Source organism: Dipteris shenzhenensis, chromosome 12 (assembly GCF_047967505.1).
Source record: "Dipteris shenzhenensis isolate YYH24624 ecotype China chromosome 12, Dip_SZ_1.0, whole genome shotgun sequence".
In the NCBI taxonomy this organism is placed as follows: domain Eukaryota; kingdom Viridiplantae; phylum Streptophyta; class Polypodiopsida; order Gleicheniales; family Dipteridaceae; genus Dipteris; species Dipteris shenzhenensis.
Genome location: NC_141607.1, coordinates 22,860,768 through 22,886,883, shown reverse-complemented (window position 1 = coordinate 22,886,883; position 26,116 = coordinate 22,860,768). Strand labels below are relative to the sequence as shown.

Below are 26,116 nucleotides of genomic sequence, written 5' to 3'. Positions count from 1 at the left end.
TCTTCTTCTTCTTCTTCTTCTTCATCATCATCATCATCTTTTGTATGTGCAAATGAATATGAATATATATATATGAGAGTTTTGTTCCTGTGTGTTTGCAGGCAAGCTGGCCGCCATAGCCAGCACCTTCCAAGCTCCAACTTTTCCCCCCTTCTCCTCCTCCTCCTCCTCCTCCTCCCAGCATCGTCTCCCAAGCCATAGCCACATCAAATTTTCCTCCTCCTCCTCCTCCTCCTCCCAACATCGACGCAGAAATAGGGGCAGGCATCGCGATCCATCTCTCCTTCTTCCCTCCTGTGAGTAGCAAATCCGGCATTAGGGTTTCCTTTCTCCCCGCTTTTTGCCTCGATCCTCCTCCTCCCCCTCCCCTCCGATTCTCTATCCCTTTCGCTTTTGCGATTTGTAGGGACTACGCCCTGTTAAAGGCGTATGCTTTGACGTAGTGGATCCTCGCCATTTTGGAAAATGGGCTGGTTGAGAATCTCTTCCGCGGCTTCCGCGGCATTCAAGCTGCGAAACGCTCGCTTGCAGCGTCCCTTTGTAACATTCACAGCTACCCGTTCTTTTATATCGTCTGCGAAGGCTCCGCCCGGTTCTTTCAAGAGGTTATCCGATGTTGATTCTTGGATTCCGGCGTCCTCTCGGCTCCTTTATGGAACTGCAGAGAGGAGTCAGCAGGCCCACGCACCTGTCCCAAGGGCAGTTCCCCTGTCCAGGCTCACCGACAACTTCCTGGATGGGACCAGTAGTGTGTATTTGGAAGAATTGCAAAGGGCTTGGGAGGCGGATCCTAACAGCGTGGATGAATCCTGGGACAATTTCTTCAGAAATTTTACAGGTCAGGCGTCCACCTCTCCGGGCATTTCAGGACAGACAATCCAGGAGAGCATGCGGTTACTATTGCTGGTGCGGGCTTATCAAGTGAATGGGCACATGAAAGCAAAGTTGGACCCTCTTGGAATGGATGAAAGGACGATACCAGTGGATTTGGATCCAGCTCTTTACGGTTTCACCGAAACAGACCTGGATCGGGAATTTTTCCTGGGGGTTTGGCGAATGTCTGGCTTTCTTTCTGAGAATCGGCCGGTGCAGACTCTCCGATCGATTTTAGCCCGTTTGGAGCAGGCATATTGTGGCACCATTGGATTTGAATATATGCACATTCCAGACCGTGACAAGTGTAATTGGCTTCGTGACAAAATTGAGACTCAGGCTCCACGCAAATATAGCCCCCAACGTCAGGCCGTCATACTAGACCGCCTCATTTGGAGTTCTACTTTTGAAAATTTTCTGGCACAAAGGTGGACAGCTGCAAAACGTTTTGGCTTAGAGGGATGTGAAACCTTAATTCCTGGTATGAAGGAGCTTATAGATAGGGCTGCAGATCTTGGTGCAGAGAGTATTGTCATGGGCATGCCCCACAGGGGTAGGCTTAATGTTTTGGCAAACGTTGTTCGAAAGCCGTTAAGACACATATTCAGTGAGTTCAGTGGTGGCATAAAACCTGTTGATGAAACTGGAACTTACACAGGCAGTGGGGATGTAAAGTATCATCTTGGGACGTCATATGACCGGCCAACGCGAGGTGGCAAGAGAGTTCATTTGTCTCTTGTTGCAAATCCCAGTCATCTGGAAGCAGTCAATCCTGTGGTTGTTGGCAAAACGCGTGCAAAACAATACTATACCAAAGACAAGGAGAGGTCCAAAAACATGAGCATATTACTCCATGGAGATGGTAGCTTTGCTGGGCAGGGGGTTGTTTATGAGACCTTGCACTTGAGTGACTTGCCTAATTATACCACGGGGGGCACTATTCATATTGTTGTAAACAATCAGGTGGCATTCACTACCGATCCCAAGGCGAGTCGTTCATCTCCATACTGTACGGACGTGGCAAAAGCTTTAAACGCCCCAATTTTTCATGTTAATGGTGATGATGTAGAAGCTGTAGTTCATGTCTGTGAGCTTGCCGCTGATTGGAGGAATACTTTTCATTCGGATGTTGTGGTGGACATAGTCTGTTACAGAAGATTTGGCCACAATGAGATTGATGAACCATCTTTCACACAGCCAAAGATGTACCAGGTAACCCTTGCACAAACACTGCATGTGATGTGAGAGAGAGAGAGAGAGAGAGAGAGAGAGAAAGAGAGAGAGAGAGAGAGAGAGATTTTTATGATCCCATATATAAACAATGTTGGTCCTGTCACTTGATTTATGAGTGAACTGGTCTCACCTTTGAATTTCTGCAGAGTGATCTTATCCTTATAATCCTTGCCCAAACCCATGTCTTTGCCTTGCTCCTAGATATCAATGGATATAGACTTCATAAACTGAGTAAAGGACTTTGCGAACCTCACACCAGAATCTTGGACATCGCGAACCTCACATCAGGATCCAATTTCTTATATGCCTTACGCTGATTTGAAAATCTCCCGCCCTCGAGTGATGCTAGGTAGACCTGAAAGGATATATCAACACCATCCCTGATTGTGCTTGGAATTTGTCCATCTAGAGTACAATTCAAACCTGGAGGCACATTTGGGGAAGGGGAAATATGTGTCAGCCTAGGAGGTTGCTCAAAATCTCTCTTCTCGGACTCATCCATAAATCGATGCTTAGAAGTGATGTGGTCAAGAAAGGCATGGCTGCCCCCAAGAAAGAGATACATTTCAGATGCTTTGGAGGAGGACAAAAGGAGGCTCTAAATGTTTTGGTCCAAGGTCTTGCAGTGGGGGACACTCCTATGGCGGATGTCAAGGCCTTGTTGACCAAAATGGACGTGAACCTCACGTGGAAAACAGCTTGTAGAGTGGGCAAGACCGAGGCACTGGCAAGGCCACTAGTGATGAGGCTTCAGACACTATGGACCCTCATGAGGATGACTCTCATAGTAGATCTATGGGTCTTTACTATTGTCAAGATCTATGTGTCTTTACTAGAGATGAAGATCAGCAGTCACACAGACACAGGGGCAGCAGGGTCTAGGACATGCAGCTTTCCAAAGACAACACTCCACCCATGACCACATCTTCACTTTGAGGGCCATCATTGAGGAGGCGAAATTGAGGCACTAGAAAGTCTATGCTTGCTTTGTAGACTTCTAGAAGGCCTTCGACACTGCACTACGCTCTCGTATGATCAGGAGGCTTTAGGAGATGCAGAGCCAAGAGGTTTTGATTTGGGAGGGAGAGTTCGAGCCCTAGGGTGTCTATCAGATGCGGTTGAGAGCACCGTCGGACCGAAGCATGGATCCCCTCTTTCATTGATCTTCTTCGGGCTCTACATTGATGAGATCACATCCTTTATCGATCGCCTAGGAAGCGAAGGATCATTGCTGGGTGACAGATATTGCTATATGCGGATGACATAGTTCCTGTATCAAACCAGCTCCTTTTCATTTAAGTAATTGGGATCTACTACAGATCGAACCAAATCCTGTCTGTATCCCGATTTCCGTCGCGTCTTCTTCTTAGAATGGATCTCCCGTATCTGCGCCTGCCCAGCCTACTACAAGATCCGAGGGATATACCATTGTCTATTAGGAGGGGAGTGGCTTCGGCCCACTATCACACCTCCATGACCAGGTCCACATTGGGCTCTACCTACTGACATAGGGAGACCTTGCTATGACAGATCAGAGAGCAGCAGGAGGCGACCAAGCCACATGATACAGAGGTTGACCAGACAGAGCGGCGAGTCACATATTTGTATGCATTTGAGTCAGCTCCAGGACACAGTGGATAGAGGGTTGCAGAGGCCACCGGCGACACGGAGAGCGACCATAGCACACTATTGAGGTCCGACCTATCACAGTTTTCCTCAGAGGAGACCGCCCGAGACGAGGGATCACTCTGGACATAGCTCAACGGGTACAAAGATCGAGGAGACCACGTCTCCCTCCGCCACCATAGCATGAGACAGCCCGACATTTGCACTGTATATCATGTCTGATGGCTGTTATAGATGCAGTTGATGAATGCTAGGATGAAGCAATGGTGCCTGGAGCATGGCTCTAATATCAATGTAGAAAAGGGGGCAGGGGCAGATTAGAGAAAGGGGATAGAAAAGCGGAAGGGAGAGAGAGGAAGGGGGAGATGGGTAGGAGAGAGAAAGAAAGAAAGATATTTAACGTTCGCGGGAGGCCTCGTGGCCTATGGGACAAAGTGCAAAGTACACCAAAAGGGAAAGAAACTCATACAAGCCACAAAGGGCTGGAGTGAAGGGCGCGCTAAGACTCTTGCTGAGTACTATGCTGAAATAAAGAGCTCAATAGCTCAGGCAGGCTAAGAGCTGGAGCTGTAACTGAGAATCGGAAACCCGGCGTTGTGGTGGCTCGTCTATGAGTGGTGAAAATGTCTTGGATCTGCGTGAAGATGTAGCAGGCCAATAGACGTAGGCTTCAATGACTAGCACAATACCATGCAAGCTACCAGCAGAGTCAATCAAGTAGCAGACTGACGATCGAAGAGACCCTGGGCGAAAGAGTATTGGCCTCATTAGAGCTCGAGGCTTTAAAGTAAACATCATCTTGTACTGAGGATCAAATCAAGGGCCATCGATAGAGATTTTTGTAGCTCCATCAACGTATCTAAATCTGCTTCCACAATTGAAGTGGGTGTTGCCATTTCACTGTGATGTGCGCACAACCGCCGCCCATTAGCATAGGCACACGCATACCTTGTGCTTTTTGAAGGCAAAGCAGTTTCCAAGCTCTGCTCTAGCTGCATCGTTAACCTTGTATGCACTGCAAGCTTTTGGGATGGTGCTCCCCACTAATGGGTGTTTGACCGTTGCACAACGAACGAAGCCCAGTGCAAATCACTCAGCATGGTGTCGCTGTTGTGCACGCTTATATTTTTTGCCATCTACCGCTTGCGTGCCATATTGAAAGAAATCCTAAGAATTTTTGCTGCCATGGTTCCGTTCGTCATCATCCACCTTTGCTCCGTTGTCGACTGCTTGCCACACCTTTGTGTCTTTTAGGCTAGCTTAATTGTAGATAGTTTCGTTTTGGTGAAGTTAGCTAGGATCAGGTTAAGTTTAGCTTGGGTTAACTTAGCTAGGGCTAGGTTAGGCTTGTTGGGAAGGTTAGCAAGATTAGGTTAAGTCGATTGGGTTAGGTTAAAACCAAGGTTGACTTAAGTGTACTGATTATCTTAGCAATCCTTAAGGTTTTAGGTTAGTGCTGTCCTAAGTATCCTAGATGACCTAGGAACTCCCAGCGCCCCCCGGTGTACCTAGGGTTGGATAGCAGGTTAACGTGTGTTACGGGATAGCATAGGGCTGGATGGCTTTTTTTAGCCGAGATCGCTATATATAGAGATTGATTCATATATAGTGCTCGCTTTATATGGAGGGAGCTATTCATAGCATTGTGCTATCTATAGCGGGTTTCCTTCTATATAGAGGGAGGGCCAGTGCTATTGTGCAGATTAGTTGAGCGCTCCTCAACTGATGGATGGGGCTTGGACCCAGGCCGGGACTCTGGCCATCTACATGGTGGATCATAGGTGGTGTATCGAAGGTCCTCTAGACGGGCTCAGGTGGTATGGGACGCCTGGGTTAGATATGGGCCTATGGATGAGTCAAGCTGTAGCCCACGTGCTCGGGGGTGGTTGGGAGGATCGAGGCACCTGCGCTATGATTCTGGTTGGATTGAGGACGAGATTCTAGGTTAGTGATAGGGTCAACTCCTGCGGGGTTGTGTCGTCTGGTATCAGAGCCGTCCTATCACGATTGAATTCAACGCGAGGTATGCAGAAAAGATGTCTTCCAGGTACGCTTTTTGAGATGGCTCTTGCAAATCTGAATTTCCGCTCATGTATGGGCTGAATCGTTGGCTGATGATGTGCGCTCATGATTGGGAGAGTTGTGGAAGAAATAGAAGTCCATAGGCTTTGTGCTCTCTCTCGGTTGCTACGTGTTTGGAAATCGTGATTTCTTGAGAAGGGTAGGCGATGAGAAGACTTGATGCTTTCAGCAAGAGATATGAGGATGTATCATTTCTGACCTATAACTACCCATGCTTGGGTTGTTGATGTGATTGGCTGTGTGGGGACGCGTGAGAGTGCTCTGGTGAGGGAAAGAATTCACTCTAGGCTCTCAAGGATGAGATTCCTACCCTAGAGACCTAGATTTGCTGCAGTTGAGAAGTAGGAGGAAAGAGAGAGCATTCATAAGCCTAGAAAGCGGCTTGTTTAGGAGATTCGGGCATCAGAGATAGGGGCGATATGATTGGGGCAGGAGCTTGGCTTTGGGAAGGAGCGTATGGCCTGATTTTAGCGCATTTTGGCTATTTTTGGCTGGCTGGAGAAAAGCGGAAGATGATCTATTAAAAGCGAGACTGTTTTTTGGTTAAAAAGCAGGTTGCTTTTTTGTTTTTCTCTAGCAAGGAAAGCACTTGCTCTAAATCTAGCGCGTTTTGGCTATTTTTGGCTGGCTGGAGAAAAGCGGGACCAGATCTATTAAAAGCGAGACTGTTTTTTGGTTTAAAAAAAAAAGTAGGTTGCTTTTTTGTTTTTCTCTAGCAAGGAAAGCACTTGCTCTAAATCAAGCACCCACCCTAAATTCGCCTAGCTTTTGCTGGCCCTTCCTGGCTATTTATATACCCGGGATTTCTCTCTTTCTCACTTCAGCACTTCAGCGCATGAAGGCGAATTTCTCACCCTCTTTCCGTCTGAGATCAGCCTATCATATTTCGCCATCTTTCTTGCTGTCCTCTACTCGCCTTCTTCCTTGATTCCACGCAGCACCAGATTCCCTTTTGTTAGTGTGAAGAGCACACGTTTGGACACAGCTGCTTTTCTTCTAGTCTCTCTCCTGTGCGAGATATTTTCCAGCCATGGAAGGACATGAAAGTAATGAAACACCTACGTTGGATTACTGTTTTATTGAGATGGAGGACGAGGCTATATCGGAGATTATTCCTCGTAGACCTCATGACCTGCTACGAGAGATGGATTCCTTGATGGATGAACTCTGGGCAGCTCTTCACTACTATAAAACCCCTCAGTACCAGAAATATATTGAAGAAGGCTCATGCTGTTCCAAATGTAGACAGCTTGTTTTAGAGTCTTTATACGGCTTCCGAGTTTTTGAGAAGCGATGAAGAAGTTGAAAGCCTCAGTTTTGACCGATACCTAATTATTTTTTTGCTCGACTGGATCTTTTGAACCACGTTTGGTTCAAGATGTTCCCCAATTTTGTATGAATTGTAAATTGTCTGGTTATTAAATTGACCAGGTTTTGGTTAATTTGGGTTTGATTTGTAACTAGTGGCAGCTATAATTTGATGGTTTTTTTCAAATTATACTTTTCTTGCATATATCCGGAAGTTTTTTAGATATATGGTACATTGATGGTGCCCGAATATTTGTTACATATTAGACCAGATTTAATAAAGGCAATTGGATTTTCCTTTCTCGAATCTTGGTGCGTAGATTCTTGTTTGGTTTCTATTTGAAGTTTTGATCTCGTTGTGATTGTGAGTTATGGCGTTTCTTCGAGTCACCGTTTGGACATATGAAGGTTCTTATTGATTAGACCATGATGAGTCTTGATGAATGCCTTCTTTGAATCATGTCCAAAGGCGGGGTCATTCTGATTCTCACTCTTTTAGCCCGAGGTCATGAATAGTCAGGATTCAAGAGTTGTTAGGGATGCTACCTACTGGTTTTCTTCTTTGACCTATTGGTTGGGGTATTGTACACAAGGGGGTGATATAATCACATTAAGAAAATGATTGAGAACGGATTTGCCACCCTGACTCAATCTGGGATCATCTGAGTTGAAGAGGGATTGGCTACCTGATTCACTCATATTGTCCACCGAGTTTTTTTTATTTGCAGTATACTTTGGTGGTATGGGACACTAAGGTATGTTACATTTAAGATTCTCTGATGTGGTGGTATAATCCAGCGTGAAATAATACCCAAGGACCTCTAGGGTGAAGTACAAGTAGGCTGAATTGAATTGGGGGCAACTTGATTAGATTTTTTTTTACGAGGGCTGACTAAGATTCTTTACCTTGAGAGAAGCCATGTATTTTTTGGGTTCAACCCTGGAGCTCCATAGTCTAGACTCAATCTCAGGGAGGGTTACCGCATCTCTTCTGATGATGGTATGTCAGTGCCTTGTTTGGAACTTGATGTTCCTAGATAAGAGATCCTAAGAACTGGATGATCCTGTGATCGGAGCGGTTTATTGTGCACAAGTTTATACAGGATATTCGATAGTGGATCTTGTTTTAAGAGATTTCGGATTGTATGTTTTCGTAGTCTTTGGATTACATAGGATGTTATTCCTATGATGGTTGACTATATTCATGTCTAGAATAGTACCATTGACTGGATATAGCCAACTGAATTTTTACTGATTATCCTCATGTAGGAGCCTTTCGAGGGTAGATCAAGGGGACCATATTTTTGGTCAGGATTTTGCCCATTGATACGTCCATGAAGATTCTTCCATCATGAGTTATGAACGGATACCTAATTGTTATGCGATAGAAAGTATGTCATGTATTTCAACCCAAGAATTTGAATTACAAGGGTATTGCGTTGAGGGATTTTCTGAATACTAAGTAATTTAGGCCGTTAGGGTTGATAGAAATTGCAACCAACAAAATTGACCTCGAGGGGCTCAATTGATGGGGTTGTTCGAACAATGATTCCTCGATCTCAACCTAAGATTTTGAGTTCAAGGATACTCAATAGATAAGGTTGATAGAATCATTTACCTTCAGGTACATATTTTACCATGCTTGTGTACGGATATGTCAACGGAATTAACTCTGTGGATTCAGGCGTTACTTGATTTCTCGAGGAGACTACTCGACGATATGTAACCTTGTTTAGATTGAGAGATTTACTTTTCTTGGGTTGGCTATCAAAGATTGTGGCTTTGGCCTTAGATTCTCTTTGATTGGAATCTCATGGAAAGTATAGCACACTTTAACTGATAGTCAGAGTATAGTTATTGGCATTGACTCATCTTCACAAAGAGTTTTCGGGCTTTTTGGTGAACTCAGGAGTGAGTTCTTAGAGAAAGGGAAGTATGTCATGTGCATGGTGTACCTAGGGTTGGATAGTAGGTTAACGTGGGTTACAGGATAGCATAGGTCTGGATGGCTATTTTTAGCTGAGATTGCTGTATATAGAGATTGATTCATATATAATGCTCGCTTTATATGGAGGGAACTATTCATAGCATTGTGCTATCTATAGCGGGCTTCCTTCTATATAGAGGGAGGGCCAGTGCTATTGTGTAGATCAGTTGAGCGCTCCTCAACTAATGGATGGGGCTTGGACCCAAGCCGGGACTCTGGCCATCTACATGGCGGATCATAGGTGGTGTATCGAAGGTCCTTTGGACGGGCTCAGGTGGTATGGGACGCCTAGGTTAGATACGGGCATGTGGATGAGTCGAGCTGTAGCCCACGTGCTCAGGGGTGGTCGGGAGGATCAAGGCACTTGCGCCATGATTCTGGTTGGATTGAGGACGAGATTCTAGGTTAGTGATAGGGTCAGATCCTGCGGGGTTGTGTCACCCCCTCCCCCCCAAAAAAAAAGGGGGGGGGGGAGGAGTATGGTAGCTTTTCATGGCCCCTTTTCAGGGTCTTCCACCATAGTTACATGGAACAACATTCCAATATCACGGACGTCTGGAATTCTGTTTTGTCCAGAGTACATGCAAGGAAGGCCTGGAACATGCCCGGAACGTTTCCAGGTGCGGTGTTACCAGTCTGAAAAGCGTTCCAGACTGGTAACACCCTAATACTGGTGTTCCGCCTAATGCTGCTCAACAGGAGGCCTCTATGGTTATGCCACTTTCATACCATTAGGGCTGACTCTCTTTTTTTCTGTATAACATGTACTTGACTCGAGAGTCATGAGTGCTGTTTTGTATTGAGGCATTGAGGCCCAAGGCATGGCCTCCTTTTCTTGTATTATGCATAGTATATGCTCTCGGATCTATAATATTCTACACTTCTATGGCTTTATGCACATTGCTAACATGTACATTTCAGTTTTGAGTTTTCTAAGAGTGTCTTTAAAAGTCTAATGGTGAAATGGAAAGTGTAGAGCTGCTAAAAGTGGTTTTCTTTTGATGATTTGGTATATTTCCATACAAATTGGTGACGGGTCATATGATGTGGTGTTCCAGTTCGCGTTCCCCCATTCCCCCTTCCTGGAATGTTCCTGGTCTGGCACCTGAGTTTCTGGAATGTTCCTGTTCCTTGGTAACTATGCCTTTCACTGCCTCCTTTGGACTGGCTGACCAATTGGCCTGAGGTGGGATGACCCACCCTAGGGCCGATCCCACCCTACAGCACGTGGGGCTGGCACACAGCCCTATAAGAAGGCTCTCCCCCTCTGCCTATGGGCTGACTGGGCTGCCTCAACCTGCAGCCCTACAAAGGAGCTGCTGCGCAGCCTTTAGGGGCTGAACCCTGCCCCTCTGCCCAACTGAACTGCTCCAAGGGAGCCGACCCCCTCCAGCCCCCCTTATGGACTGCCACGCAGCCATCTAGGGGAGGTGAACCCATCCTGCCAGGCCTACCTTCAAGGCAAGGTGGCCGACCAGCAGGTCGGCCCACCTCAGCCTCCAAAAGGCCTCCATAGGGGCAGACCTGCAGCTCCATGGGCAGCCACGCAGGCCCCTGACAGTGCCCAGCAGAAATGCGCCAGAATGGGGGCTGACACGTGGCAACCAGCAGGCCCAGAGGACCCTCAGGTGGGACCTCCACAGCTACCCTAACCTCTCACGGGGCGGGCACACCCTCAAGCAAGGCCCTCTCTCTACAATGCGACATCGGGAGATGTTGACCTCCAACAGTGGCACTCATCTCTGGTGTCCACATGGCAGTGGGCCCCTCTCACACCCATCCCTACAGGTGTCAAGCTCCTTTCAACTTTTCCTCATATGGGGGGACTCACAATAATCCCAATAGTCATGTAATTTACAGCCATGGTCCTGCTTTTATGCTTGCTTAGTTATTATTGTATTATTGATAAGAATTATGGTCCATAGCATTTTGTAATAAGATATGCCTTGTCAGGTCACTCACATATGTATTTGATTTCACTAAGACTCTTATGCATTTTTCAACTTTTCCTCATATGGGGGGACTCACAATAATCTCAATAGTCATGTAATTTACAGCCATGGTCCTGCTTTTATGCTTGCTTAGTTATTATTGTATTATTGATAAGAATTATGGTCCATAGCATTTTGTAATAAGATATGCCTTGTCAGGTCACTCACATATGTATTTGATTTCACTAAGACTCTTATGCATTTTTCCCCCCTGGAGTGGAAATGTGCCAAGAAGTTGAAAGAAACTATGGGCTGGTCACTCTCTTTTCAAATATCAAAACGATTGATCTGAGTTGTCTTGCTGGCTACCCATGCTCTTAATCAAAAGTTCGTTCATGGTTAAAAATGATTGGGCACTAGGGCTGAAATGGATATCTTTATCTTAAGCCGTCCAGGCTTGTGATACTTCTCTTTTGCCCATGCTAATGAATATAAGTAACACTCAAATGTCAGTTCGTTTTCAATTTCAAGCGCGGTCATTGCAAATGTAACATTTTTAGCTTACTTTGGGTGCCCATTTTACAGGTTATCAGAAGTCACCCACCTGCAGTGGATCTATATCAGAAACAGCTAATTGATTCAGGACAGATGACAAAAGAAGAAGTTGACAGGTTACATCAGAAAGTTATGTCTATTCTTAATGAGGAGTTCAACAACAGCAAAGACTACGTGCCAAGAACTCGAGATTGGCTTGCAGCATTCTGGGCTGGATTTAAAGGTCCAGAACAGCTTTCTCGAATCAGGAATACAGGGTATGAGTTGAGATAAGATTAGAATTATTCATTTTCTTTATTTTTAAAAGCATATTTTAAATGATAGCATACGTATACTATTTTCCCGGATTTGACAGGGTAAAACCTGAAATTCTGAAGAGCGTGGGTAAGTCTATCACAACATTACCACCTGGTTTTCATCCTCATCGAACGATTAAAAGAACCTATGATCAACGAGCTCAAATGATAGAGACAGAGCAAGGTGTGGACTGGGCTACTGCAGAGGCATTGGCCTTTGGAACCCTTCTTGTGGAGGGAAACCATGTGCGGCTCAGTGGTCAGGATGTTGAGCGAGGTACTTTCAGTCATCGGCATTCTGTTCTTCATGATCAGGAGACAGGAGAAAAGTACTGCCCACTCGATCATGTCATCATGAATCAAGAAGAGGAGATGTTTACTGTCAGCAATAGGTACACTATCTGATCAAACACTTACCTTTTGGCTGAATAAGCTTGCTTGAAGCCTTGTGTTCTTATGATGCTCGGTAATTTCTTGTTGTGTGGCGACGACTGAGAAGCCATGGGATTGTGTAAGGAGGATTTTGGGACTTATTCAGATTCGATAGAGAATGAGGGGCTTTGTATAAATTTGCAGGTAATCCATAAAGTACTTCCATTATCAAACTGGAAAAAATGTTCAGATGCCGTTTTCAAGTGTTTTTCTTGCCCACTGTAACATCAGAATTGACCCATCAACCCCTATAGAGAAAAGCCAAGACGAGTTCTGTTGGATCGTCCAGGTTCAGTCATAAAAGGATCTGCCACACATGATGGCATGATCGTTTAAGGAGGAACTTTCACACTTAAGATCAAGCACTCTGCTCTCATTTAATGAACTGTAGTGATAGTACCTACATCACACATCAAGTATTTAGTTACCACGACTTACCAGTACATCACACATCAAGGATTACTGAGGTATCAGGCTGCCAGTAGGTGCTCAAAGTTTAGGAATTGGGAAATCAGCTTCATGGCAGTAGGTGCTTTGAAACGAAATCAGCTATCCCACAAGGTGTTGACAATAAAGAGATACTAGCTGCTTGCTTCTCCGGGATGATGTCAGTGGGGATGTCGTAGTAGCTAGTCCCTGCTACGTGTGATGGAAATTATGGTTTTCAACCTTATGAGTGATTGAAACTGCAATATGTGGTGTGTTTTAACAAGATGAGTTTGGTCATGTTCCTAGATTTGTCTAGATATATGCTTTCTGCTGTATTAGCGGATGTGCAAATTTCACCTTGTGAAGTTTCTGTCCATGTTACACCTGCTGATATTGCGATATTCTTTTCATTTTAAGTGGTGTGTTGCCCTATCAGCTATATTGTTTGGCCTTTTTTGGGGGGAGGGGGGGCGGGGGGGGGGGGGGCTTCGATACTTGTTTGGGACTGGGGATAGCTAAAATGAAATCGTAATCTTCACAAGCAGTTGTAGCTTGAATGAACAGAATACTTTTTGATTAGCCTCCTCCTTTAGTGCTAGCCTTTGTCACGGTTGAGTCTGCCCTTCACTTCCGGAGTGCCGACAAAAACTCAGTATGAAGACTTTTGTACGAATGGTCAAGTAAGGTAAATGTGTGGATTTGTATGTGTGAGAGCATGTGTTTATACTATGGTCTACACCCATTGTTGGGCAGGTTAGTGGGGAATCAGGATGTCATAGTAGCTAGTCCCTGTGATGCGTGATGGAGCTCATGGTTTTCAACCTTATGAGTGACTATCATGAGATTGAAACTGCACTGTTGTGTGGTGTTTTAAGAAGATGAGTTTGGGCATGCTTCTAGATTGATCTAGAGATATGCTTCTCTGGGATCTGGTTTATTCCCTATGGGTTATACAACTGGCAGATTCCTAGATTCGTGCACTGGCAATCATAAGTGTTAATGATGCCTAGATGTCTTTCAAGAATGCTCTCTGTCTTGCTTCTATATCGCACACAAGCTTTATATAATGTCTAGGCAAATGTCGATGAGAGTTGCAGGTTGGATCTACTGCCCCCCCTTAAGGCTGCAGTGTGCTATCAAGATATTCCAGGCTATATCTTTGCGATGGTGTCCCAGACCTTCTTCTCCTCCAAAAACACGAGGGTTGCTGCTTGGAGGGTGGAGTGGCCTCATGAATATCTAGAATCCCAAGTGAGCACTTGTAGAATGTGCCTCATGTGCAAGATGATCTTGAGCAGGCTCTCATGATCTCATGTGCCGAAGGGGAACTCTGGGAGATTGTCTCATGAACTCATGTCATGCAAAGGTAAGTACAATCCCTCCGCATCTACTCCCCAATGGGGAGTCACACATGTGCCTTGAGCGAGAAGCAGAAAATCTTCTTTACCCTTGGTTCGTCCAAATCCGTGACTAGAATCTTGCAAATACCTCATGTGGTGTGCGTTGCTCAAACCAGTGTCTTTCAGTGATGTGGACCATGGGGGGTGCCATTCGATGAAGTTGCCTGCTAGTAAAAGTAGTATAGGACGAGAAGAGCACCTACATGGTCCTTGTATATTGCTTTGCTTGGGCGGGCTAAAAAACCTCTCTCTTCATCATTGAGCTGAAAGTAGAAAAGTGTTTAATAACTCCTTTGTTCTTGTAGATGTAGGCATAGAGCCACTAAAGGGGCTGCCTAATGCTCCCATCTGGGGATGTGATGTGTGGATGTAATTCTACGGCACCAGCATGTAATAGTCCAATGGGCAGGTAGGTTCAGAACCCACACTTTGGGCTCCTTGATCCCTCGTTGAGTATGTTGAGATAAGAGGAACTCGAAGAGGGTTAGGGGGAAGGATGGGGTTGGGCTTGGCTAGAACAGGTTAGGAAGTTGGGTGTGAAGGAGATTGGAAAGGGGAAACATTTGGTGCAGCTTGGGTGGAAGGTGATGAAGGTTGAGGGCCCGGTAGTTCCGGACTTAGTCTCCGGTCGTGAGCACCTTACGTCGGACCCGTTGCCGCGTCCCAACCTCCCTTTATGTCTCGGTTCTGATACCAAAATCCCCTTTATGCGCAGATTAGCCAAACACGACCCCTGGCACGGGCCGTCCGCCGTTTATCCCACTCTGCACCACGCCCCACTGGGCAAGCCCTTAGGCTTCACGTTCTTCAGTCCACAGAGTCACACGGGTCACCAAGAGCCCCAGGAACGCCCACCACGCAACGTCTTGATCAGCCCACGTTTCCTTCCTGGTTAACGGCCGTTACGTGGGTCGGCACGTTTGACCCCTTCAGGCTGGGGAGGAGCCCACTGAGGGATAGAAGGGTATTTCAGTACCCCCTTGGAAGGCTGGGGAGTCTCAAGGTGATTACATGGTGCTTGGTCTTCGGGGGAGGTGTGAGCTCCAGTAGATTAGGCTCTGATGGATCAAAGCGTGGGCTGCCTCTGGTGTAGTGAGCTGAAGAAGAATCACTTCTATCCCCTATATGGTGACGCCTAGGATGTGCTCCCATCTTGTTCTTGAATCTAGTGTCGATTGGAGGTGAGTCTCACAGGGCATTCTACAATAGACTTGTCTTGAAGCTTCTGGCGTGCGCCCTCCACGTGTTGTTTGTCCTCAGGAGAGGGTGATTTAGATGGCTGTGGGAGTTGAGGAAGCTGTCATTTGAGCTTCTCTGGCCAGACCAGATTGGTCACCTTCAGAATCTGTCTTTCTGAGTCAAATAGAATGCTGCGCAAAACTGCTAGTTTTGAGCTCCCAAAGGAAGCGAATGTGTGTAGGATGAGGTAAAGGACATAGGGAGGAGAAGAGAAATTCGGAGGTGGGAAGAAGGGATAAGAAAACAGGGGTGACAAAGGTAGGGGCAGGAAAGAGTAGAAGCGAGGGGCCTGCCTAGCGGCAGCAAAGGGCCTCCAAAAGGTGGAACCAGGCCAGGCCTGTTGACAAGGCTAAGACCAGGAGCAGCTGCTTGTGAGGACTCGTAACTGCCTAAGGTGCCTGGGGTAGTGGTAAACTGTCTATGACAGCAAATGGAGTTCCAAGCCGAGGACGAAACAGAGGAATGGGGGACCAAGGGCGGGTGAAACAGGATCAGGAAGAAGTGAAACCCAAGGGCAGGGGAAAGACTTCGTTGGGGGGGGGGGGGGGTGACCCACGATGAGAAAGACTGTCAGCAGAGGAAAGGGAGTGGGCAAAAAGAGGCCAAGGAAGAACAAAAACTGGGCTTAGGCCGGTGTTAAAACAGGCTGAGGGTAGAGCAAAATGGGTTGACGGTGAGCAAGAAACGGTGCTCACAAAGGACAGCAAACATGGGCTAGGAGGATTGGTGGGCTATGGTGGGAGCAGAGTGGGAGGAGGTCAGGTGGGCTGAGAGAAAGTCAGGAGCAGCCATAGGGACCACCTCTATGGTTAGTCAGAGCAAACATGGGTTAGGAGGATTGGTGGGCTATGGTGGGAGCAGAGGGGGAGGAGGTCTGGTGGGCTGAGGGAAAGTCAGGAGCAGCCATAGGGACCACCTCTATGGCTAGTCAGACCACCTCTATGGTTAGTCAGACCACCTTGTATGGTAGCCTAATTCTTGCTCTCTGCATTTTTTGCAGTTAAACTTTTTGTACTAGGATTGGTTTTTACTTGTACAAGATGGTTGTTTTCTTTGCTCAGGAACAAGCAAAGTTATTTAAAGGTAACTGCAAATTAAAGTATGCAGATGAAATTATAAATCTTACTCTAAGGGACTCCAAGTCTTGATATAAACAGCTGCCAGGTCGAACAATTTTGTTTGCCTCTTATACAGGCTTTGAGATGGTTTTACTTCATTTCCAACACACGTGGCTGTTGTGTTGCCTTTTCCTCTCTACTGTCGTCTTTGCCCTGCTACCCCTTCCACAAGCTATGCTCTCAATTGATGAAGCTGATGTGATGGTTTTGATGCAGCTCTCTCTCTGAGTTTGGGGTACTTGGTTTTGAGCTGGGTTACTCCATGGAAAATCCCAACTCTTTGGTTTTATGGGAGGCACAATTTGGAGATTTTGCAAATGGAGCTCAAGTCATATTTGACCAGTTTGTGAGCAGTGGAGAAGCAAAGTGGCTTCGGCAGACTGGCTTGGTCGTTCTTCTTCCTCATGGTTATGACGGGCAAGGACCAGAGCACTCTAGTGGACGTCTTGAACGCTATTTGCAAGTACGTCCTTTTCTATGTGTTTTCTGATATAAATTTTAATGAATTCATGCATATTTAAAACTTGCATCAATACTCAAATCGTGCTATGCTGATGGCCTTTTCTTTGATACAATGTTTAAAAAACACTTGAAGAAATCGCACACATGCATGGCCATGCAGGCGTATGTGTGCTTATGTATCACATCTCCTGTGGGCAAATATTTCCTTGTTTAGCCATAGTCATCTCCCCCTCTTTCTGTGTGCTTCTCCCTCACTGATTTGTGAGCTTTAAGCTTTCCCCCAGGTCCATTCAGGCCTTCGCCCGCCCTGTGTGGGCCCTCTCCCCTGCAGGGGATCTGACTGTTGGTGTAGTAGATGTGCAAAGAAGCAACACAATTAATAGCATGTTGTGGTAGATGGCTGATTCAAAATTTGGGATGTGTTTGGGTTTCCTAGCTCTTACTTATGAGCCATAGAAGTTTGGAGAAAAGCATGGACTACTTACGCACAGTTAGTTAAATTAATAGCAACATTTCAGTAGGACCAACCAGGGTTTAGCTTAGATAGCCGGCTTTTTTGCTCTTTTTTGCTTTTTGCGCTAAATTTCCCCTAACGTGTAGTCGAAAGATGTTCTCCTTTGCTCTCACTTTCCACCATCACTTCATCCTGATATTCTTCCTTAGCTTCATATGAAAGCTCGTTCTCTGAGCAACCTATTTCGTCCGAATATGTCTGTGCGTAGTCTTGGCCCTCTATCTTTGCATGCCCAAATCAGGGGCTAATTTATTTTCGAAGGAGGACTGACTTGCTCTTGTTTTAGCCATTGTTTACCTGTTTTTTCTTCTCTTTCATTTTCTCTTTTATTTTCTTTGTAGATTTTTGATCTTTAGAACAACAAAAATTCTAAATTTGTATGATTGGACTTATTCTAGTCTTACAAAGGTATATATATATCTCTTTCTGTGGGTCAATTGCATATGTCAATGATTGTGGTTTTGCCAGTTCTCCATGAAGCCCCTTCCTTTATGGTATGCTTCCTCCATCCAATGTGTCAGTGGATGAGATGATTTGATGTGATTACACAACCATTTACGAGTCATTTCCTTCATGTCCCTTTCTGTGGCAACCATTTTCAGCAATGCCGGGAATGTTACAGCGGGGTGTTCACCCTTTCTCATTATGGAAGCTCATCCTGTGAGCATGTGAACATCTGGGCAGACAATTTTCAGCGAAGAGGGAATGTTACCGCTGGAGTATCCACACTTTCTCATTATGAAAGCTAATCATGTAAACTTGTGTTTTATATTTGTGTAAAGTTTCCCTTCATCAACATATACTTCTTCAGATAGCTCTTTACATATGACATACATTTGGTTAGCATATGCACCTTGGTGATCAATCATTAGTTTAGTCATCCGTGATGAAACCTCTTCTATACTGGTCATCTTTTCTTCTTTGGTGACCATCCCTACTCATTGTGTGTAAAGATATGTGCGCACATGCAACTTCATACGTGATGGCACACACACCTTAGGACTAAAGTCCTCAACGCATATGCATTGGCTTGTTGTCACCAAAAGTTCATTCTCGAGATGCCTAGAACTAGGCATTTGTTGATTTTGCTGCCCTTTGATTTTCTTGTTCCTGTCCCCATGATTCATGGTGAGCTAAGACTATGCATCTTTGCAATATTGTCGAGTACTAGTGTTAAAGATTGATTCGTAGACAAGAGTTACAATGGGCATCTTGCTGGATATCCCGATGCTTTAGGGAACGACTAATTTTTAGTTGTAGGCATTTTCAGATGTGGATGCCTTCTCCTAGGACAAAGTCTCGATATTTGGTCTTTATCAGTGGGCTAGAGTAGGGGTGCATGTATCTCAGCTTCAAATGTTGTTGACCATAGTGTTGATGTTGGGCCAAGCAATGTGGGATCATCCCAGGATTAGGGAGTTTTACGATTGGAATCTTGAACATCTAATCCAAAACTTGTAGACTACAGAGGGGACCCATTTGCAGTTCCCTAGCCGCTTGCTAAACGTGGATTCTTGGATTATTGGAGGACATTTTAAGTGCTTGGAGTTCATAGTGGACAAACGTGGATGAGCCTCCTTCTTAGCGATCCCTGTTAAGTCTGTAACAAGACTAACTAGGACTTAACCATGATTGAATGAGGCTAGCTAACCTAAGATGTGGATTGAATGTAGGGTTAATGGTGTTGAATCCAATGTTGCCGATGGCCAAGGTTGACACTAGACCCTATATTGGGGTACCATGTAAGTCATGGGCTAAGGCACAATCCAATCTCACCTAGGGTTTGGATTGATATGGGGTTGAGACTGAAGCTAGTGTAGATAAGGTTTAGATCCCTTGAATAGAGCTGATCCAAGGAAGGCAAACCTAATTCAAGAAAAGCAAGCTATCTTAGGAAAAAATAGGCTTTAAAATAAAGCAGGGGCCTTTATGACAAGTGAGGCATGGCTTGTAAAGTTGGAGCCAGTGCTTAGACATCGCAGGGCCCTTAGGTGGGGAGAGAGCACTTTGAGAGGATCAAAGTCATGGTAGACCAAGCTAGATGCCTTCTAGACATTTGAAATGAAAAAGGCCAAATCAGATCCAAACTCTTTGTTTTACAGAAAATGACAGCTTGATTCTTGTTCTTTTCTATATGAATGATCTTATCAATGCATGACTCTCATCGATCAAGGCAGCATTTGGCAAAGAGTTTGAGGTGACAGATTTGGGGCAGCTGCATCATTTTTGGGTGTAGAAGTATAACAGTGCACTAATGGCACATTTTAAAGTTAGACAATGTATGGTACAGGCTTGCTGGAAAAATTTCACGTGCTGGAAAGCAAACAGATTTCTCTCTCATTGAGATAGGATGTTGATGTGGATGAGCCCAATGTGGACGCCACTTTGTACAGTCAGTTTGTGGGCAGATTTATTTTCTTATGACCTCTATGCTTGACATTTCATATGCAGTGAGTTGTCTCAACTAGTACATGGCACAGCCAGCCATTGGTGGGCAGCCAAAAGAATCCTTAGGTACATCAAAGGTTCTATGCATGCCAGGATTTTTTATGGGCAATCCAAAACTTCACAGCTGCAAGAGTGTTGTGATGGTGATTTGGCAGGTAGCAAAGACAGAAAGTCTCCTACAGGCTACACTTTTTAGATCAGCAGTGGTAGTGTTTCATGGGTGAGCAAGAAGCAAGCTACAAAACACTATCACTGTTTCTTTCACTGAGGCTCAGTACATGGCAGAAAATGTAGCATTGTGTGAAGCAATTTGGCTTCAAAGGTAAGAGGGAAGTCTCGTAGCAAATCCAGGGCACTGAACATTGAGTGTTACCATTGTGGCAAGAAGGGCCACATGAAAAAGGATTGCTACAAGCTAAAAAGAGAGTAAAAGGATAAAAAAAAGAATGCAAATTGGGGTGCAAATTAGAAGGAAGAGAGTCCAAGGGAGGACAAAGGAAAAATGAAGATCGAGGGGATTAATGCAGTCACTCATAATAGTGACAATGACATTCTCTTCATGTCTAGTCTACCTCTGCAGACTTGCTTATCACTTTGGATGATGCATATTACTAGGATTGGATTTTGGATTCTGGTGCTTCATTCCATGTTACTCCCCATAGGGAATGATTCTCCACTTATGAAAGTGGAAAGACAGGTTGTGTGCATCTTGGAAATAACTATGCATGTGACATAGTGGAAGCATGTGACCTAAAGTTTTCTTTTGCAAATGGGTTTGCATTTGTTTTGAAAAATGTAAGACGTGTGCCTAAGATGACCAAGAGTTGGCATAGCACAGGAGGTGCGGTACCTATTAGTTGTGACAATGAATCATGCATTACATTGGGCAAGAGTCTTGTTGATAATTCCAAGGCTAAGCACATTGATAAATCAGTTCATCCGTGAAAAGGTGAAAAATCAACAGGTCCAAACGATCTGTTATTCTACCAATACATACATACATACATACATGCGTGCATGCATTACATGCATGTGAACTGTACACCACGTGGACAGCTATTGGGAGAACTGCTGATACTCAGGCACGTGGACAGCTGTTGGGAAAATTGATTTTTTTTTTTTGGTGTGTGTACTGATTTCACAAAAAAAAAACAAGTTGAATACATTCAAAAGGCCTACCCTGGAAGCTGAGAGAGAGAAGAAGAAGAAGAAGAAGAAGAAGAAGAGAGAGAAAGGGGGAGAAAACAATCGAAGGAAAGCATGTGGAAATCCAAAGTGTGGCTGTGTACATACATATGTATGTGTATGTACACACTTTTTGTGTGTGAAGAGTATGCACGTGCGTGCGCACACACACACACATGCATGTATACAAATGTATGTATGTACACACTTAAAAAAAGTGAAATCCATGTATGTTTGTATTATAAGAAGTCGTCCCCAAAGAAGAGACATGCAAGTACAATATCAGAAGATTGCATTGTAAGACAAGTAAATAGAGTCTATCTGATGAACAGACAGGCAATCATAAAGGGATTGCCTAAGCGAGATTCTGAAATAGTGAAACATGGAAAAAGTAGGCTTCCAAAGACTCAATGATTTCTGTCTTTCCACAGAGTCCAGAGTCCCCAATATTGAACCCATGTGAAAAAAATATCAAACTCGTGCCTCCATGCATGAATGCTGAAGAGCCAAAAAAGCTTGCCAAAGCAAGCAGTAGGAAATCGGGCTCGGAGACGCTGTTGAAGAAAAGTAGAAAGGCACGAGTGGCAAGGCAATGCTTGAAAATATGGAACAAGGATTCCTTGGAGCAAGACATTTGTGACAGACAGTAGGAGCAATGTGCCAAGACTTGGCCAAAGGGAATAATGCCAAGCATTACTCACCACAGAAAAACCTGTTAAGTACTAGCTGTCCCACTCTGGGACAGCAGCTATGAATGTACATTCTTCTTAATGCAAAGTTTCTTTTACAAAGAAAAAAGTGTGTGTGTGTGCGCGCGCGCATGCGTGCAGATGCTCGTCTAGGAGAGACTAAAATGAAATTGTTTAGTCTTCAAAAGCAGCTAGAGATTTTGGACTCCTTTTTGATTAGCCTTCTCCTTTAGTGCTAGCCTTCGTCATGGCTGAGTTTGCCCTTCACCTCCGGAGTGCCGACAGAAACTTAATACGAAGACTTTGTATAAATGGAGCTCAAGTATGTGTGGGTGTGGAGATTTGTATGTGTGAGAGCATATGTTTATACTAGGATCTACACCCATTGTTGGTGTTGATGACGTCAGCGGGGATGCCATAGTAGCTAGTCCCTGCTATGTGTGATGGAGTTTACTGTTTTCAACCTTATGAGTGACTATCATGAGATTGAAGCTGCACTATGTTGTGTTTTTAGAGGATGAGTTTGGGCATGTTACTGGATTCGTATGTGTGTGTGTAGAGGGTGTGTGCTGTTTGTTCAAAAAAGGACAGATCTGTAGTACAAAACACAGCTTGCGATGTACACCGTGTGGACAGCTGCTGGGAGAACTGTTTATACTCAGGCATTGGATGCCTACACAGTGGTGTAGTTAATTTCACACACAGTGGTGTAGGTAATTTCAATCCTCCTTCATGTGTACTTAACAATACATGTGCAAGGAAGCAAATAGACAATGCTCATGAGAGAGATGTAGAAGCAGCAATATATATCTCCGTCCAAGAGATGGACACAATACAAAGTAACGAGTCTAGTCTACATCCTTGGCACTTTTAAAACACTCAGCCTGCATGGTTCCGTAGAGCTTCAGTTGACCTCGGTATTGTGCCGGCAAACACACCTTCAAGATGCCTATTCTGGACAGCCAAACACAAGGCAGTTCTGTGAAGACCTCCTTGCTGCCCTGATGTGCAGCCAATGGTGAGGCACAATCTCCCCCTTTGATCTGTCCTCTTTGCTGCCCTGATAGACAGCGAACTGCTGACATGACACGCAATGTGCCATCCTCTTTGTTCCATGTTAGGTATGACCATGTGGCATCCCAAATCAATGCCCACGCCTTCTAACACACCTCTCCTTTGCTCTCCTCATTTGGGGATTCACAGATGGGGAGGTGACCACACAAATACCAACAGTTTGCATACAAATTATGTTTTTCAAGTCACCTCTAAAATTCATGGTCACCAGCATGTTTCTTATCAAGAGTGTGTGAAATCACCTGTGTTTACTAAGAAGTTCATTGCTTTGGGATGTTTCATGGACTTAAAATTCAAATAATAATATCTTTGTTGTGTCATATTCTACGACTTGTTGCCCTTCCTTATATTAATTAATGTATCCTCACTTTTTTTTGATTCGTTTTTGTTTGGTTGGCAGATGAGTAACGATAACCCATTTGTGATACCAGAGATGGACCCTTCTTTGCGCACTCAAGTGCAAGAATGTAACTGGCAGATTGTAAATGTGACGACTCCTGCCAATTATTTCCATGTTCTTCGGCGTCAGGTCAACTCTTCTGCGAACTTTAAAATCCATTTCTTTCAGCAGATTATGATTTTAAATCTACAGGAGGCTTGTGATTTCTGACAATTTTTTTCATGGCTTGTTGGTGGAATCAAACAGCTGCACAGAGATTTTCGTAAACCTCTGATTGTCATGGCACCCAAGAATCTTCTTCGCCATCAATTATGCAAATCAAATCTGTCTGAATTCGATGATGTACAAGGGCATCCTGGATTTGACAAGCAGGGAACCCGTTTTAAGCGTTTAATCAAAGACCAAAATCTTCATTCTGATCGGGAAGAAGGCATCCGGCGCCTTGTTCTTTGCTCTGGAAAGGTTCATTGTTTTATTTCACCTATATCTCTCTCTCCTGCAAAAAACTAAGCTATGCTTGTTCTCAACACGACTAATGTATCATTCCCTTATTACTACTGCTGGCGTAGGTTTATTATGAGTTGAATGAGGAGAGAGACAGAGTTAAAGGGACTGATGTGGCAATTTGCCGCGTAGAACAGCTTTGCCCCTTCCCATATGATCTTGTACAAAGAGAGCTGAAAAGATATCCTAGTAAGTAACCATATCATGTTTTCCCTTTCATATGATGCCATGATGTTTTCTCTTTCATATGATGCCATGTTGATAAGAGTCTTGTGCCTCTTGTTTTGTCCCTCTGTACACCCCCCCAATTCTTTGCCTTGTTATCTGTATGATAGAATATGGTGGTGTAACCCTTTAAGCACAGATATTTACAGTTCATAGCATTTTATTGCAGATGCTGAAATAATTTGGTGTCAAGAAGAGCCGATGAACATGGGAGGGTACTCTTACATTGCTCCGCGGCTTAGCACTGCCATGAAGGCTTTGAATCGAGGTACTTACGAAGATGTGAAATATGTTGGGAGACCACCTTCAGCTGCCACAGCAACTGGATTTGGTAATCTGCATGCCCAAGAGCAGAAGGAGCTGGTACAGAAAGCTTTACAGAGTGCTCCAATTGCATAAACAATAGTTTTGTAGTCCGGTAGGTGTGATGTTTCTCTTTACAGACCAATGGTTCTCTTAGTAGTTTCCCAGATATATCATATACGTAAACTGGGAACTCCTCTACCATTACCATTGAAACCCCTTTGCCTTTTCTTTTCTCCTCATAAAAGTATGGAATGGAAGTCAGTTCTGGTCATGCCTGTTGCAGCTCAACTGAACATTGTATGGAGGCAGAAATAAAAGGTGCAACTTATAAATTAGGTGCCATCATGCACATCCTACCACATTTGCCTAAGTAAATCAAAGGTGTAGAATCCAGGACATTTATTTGAGCTTGATGGGAAGGCACTATATTTCAAAAGCCTTCTGTGTAACGGGAGATGGGGGTTGTCAGTTTTTTTGCAAGCGTTATCAAAATAACTTATCTGAATAAAATTTATGGAATACATGGGTATGAGCGTGGAGTACACGGGTATGAGCTCCCTCTCTTACCGCCTGAGAAATATCACATGGATTTATAGTACCTTATAAAAGGCTCAAGGTGTTTGAACTTGATATGGGCACATCGATTCAAAGCTTCAGATGTACATTTATCAGAGCAGAATACTCTGCACAGATCTCCAAACCTGTGTACTACTACCCACCCCCCCCTGCCCCGCGGGGAAAAATAACAAGACAAAACAAAACTCAAAAGAAAAAAAAGATCTCCTTTGCAAGGATGGGCAGGAAATTGCGTCTGTTTTACCTACATGAAACTTCTGTGCAGTTTTCTAAGTTCTAAGCATGCTCGTGAGCCCCTAGGGAGTCTTGAAATTCTATCGTATACATTTTCTTTTGGTTTGAACGTGGTCCGCACATGCCGTTTGCATCTTTGCATCTTTTTTACTTTTTTTCTGGGGTAATTTTCAGGATGGGGGGAGGGACCTTATTCTTTTTTTTTTGCAAGTGTCACCCCCTTGATTTGTAGGCTCAAGGAAGCGGAAGAAGCAAATGTGGAGCAAAACGTTGAAAGCCGTCACATCAACAACTAACAAATGAAAGTACAAAGTACAAAATAAAGGGGAACCTTGGAACCCTAGGATAGTGTCCTAGTGGTACCACTAGTAGTAGGTGTAATAAGACACTAAAAGTACTAGGTGACCTAAGTGCTAATAACTTAAGCTATATGGCACATACTAGGGCCTAGAGGGCATCAATACGATCGGGAGATGATGGCCTACAAACCCCCTTGCATGGTATGCATTGAAGTATTTTGAAAACGTCTTAGAATACTTGGTATTTTTTGGTCATGGTGGCACATGTTCACCCCAAGGGATATAGCCACCTATGAATGTACAAGGTAGCTAGATCATGTAACAAAGGAAACCAAGTGTAAAGCTTGTTGAAAGACTTCAAACTTGGCATGAGGAAGTGCCTTTGTAAACAGATTTGCTATGTTGTTCTTTGTGGGGAGGTAGGACAACTCTTTGTCTCCTGTTGACAACCGCTCTTGAACATAATGATAGTGAACCTTAATGTGCTTGGTACGTGCATGAAACATTGGATTACGTGCAACAGCCAAAGCACTCTGGCTGTCAAGTGTAGACCATAGTGGAGGATGTTTGGTGGATATAAAGATCTACAATTAACTGTCGAAGCTAAACACACTCTACGGTAGCCGTGGTGAAGGTTGCCCTGTACTTAGCCTCACAGTTGGATGTTGCAACTGCTTGCTTCTTGCTCAAC

At 44.5% G+C, this 26,116-nt stretch overlaps 1 protein-coding gene across 2 annotated transcripts; it reads left to right on the top strand.

The window, feature by feature from the left end:
- On the top strand, positions 1–24,946 carry LOC147895986 (uncharacterized). Of its 2 annotated transcripts, XM_087382146.1 has the most exons (9): positions 1–2,085; positions 11,626–11,852; positions 11,951–12,283; positions 16,726–16,972; positions 23,282–23,410; positions 23,528–23,743; positions 23,851–23,974; positions 24,180–24,428; positions 24,600–24,946. In XM_087382146.1, exons 1-8 carry the CDS (start codon positions 466–468, stop codon positions 24,407–24,409), a joined length of 3,126 nt encoding a protein of 1,041 aa, XP_087238272.1. In that variant the 5' UTR covers positions 1–465; the 3' UTR covers positions 24,410–24,428; positions 24,600–24,946. The 2 variants fall into 2 exon arrangements, with proteins under 2 accessions (XP_087238272.1, XP_087238271.1); XM_087382145.1 differs by having other exon boundaries at positions 2–2,085; positions 24,180–24,946.
- The last annotated feature ends 1,170 nt before the right edge of the window (positions 24,947–26,116 follow it).

What these genes read in the sequence shown, in the direction of transcription:
- LOC147895986 (XM_087382146.1), top strand. Translation starts at nt 466, where the DNA reads ATGGGCTGGTTGAGAATCTCTTCCGCGGCTTCCGCGGCATTCAAGCTG. An exon ending in ATGTTTACTGTCAGCAATAG is followed by an intron (nt 12,284 to 16,725) that starts GTACACTATCTG and finishes GTTTTGATGCAG; the next exon opens with CTCTCTCTCTGAGTTTGGGG. An exon ending in AGAGCTGAAAAGATATCCTA is followed by an intron (nt 23,975 to 24,179) that starts GTAAGTAACCAT and finishes ATTTTATTGCAG; the next exon opens with ATGCTGAAATAATTTGGTGT.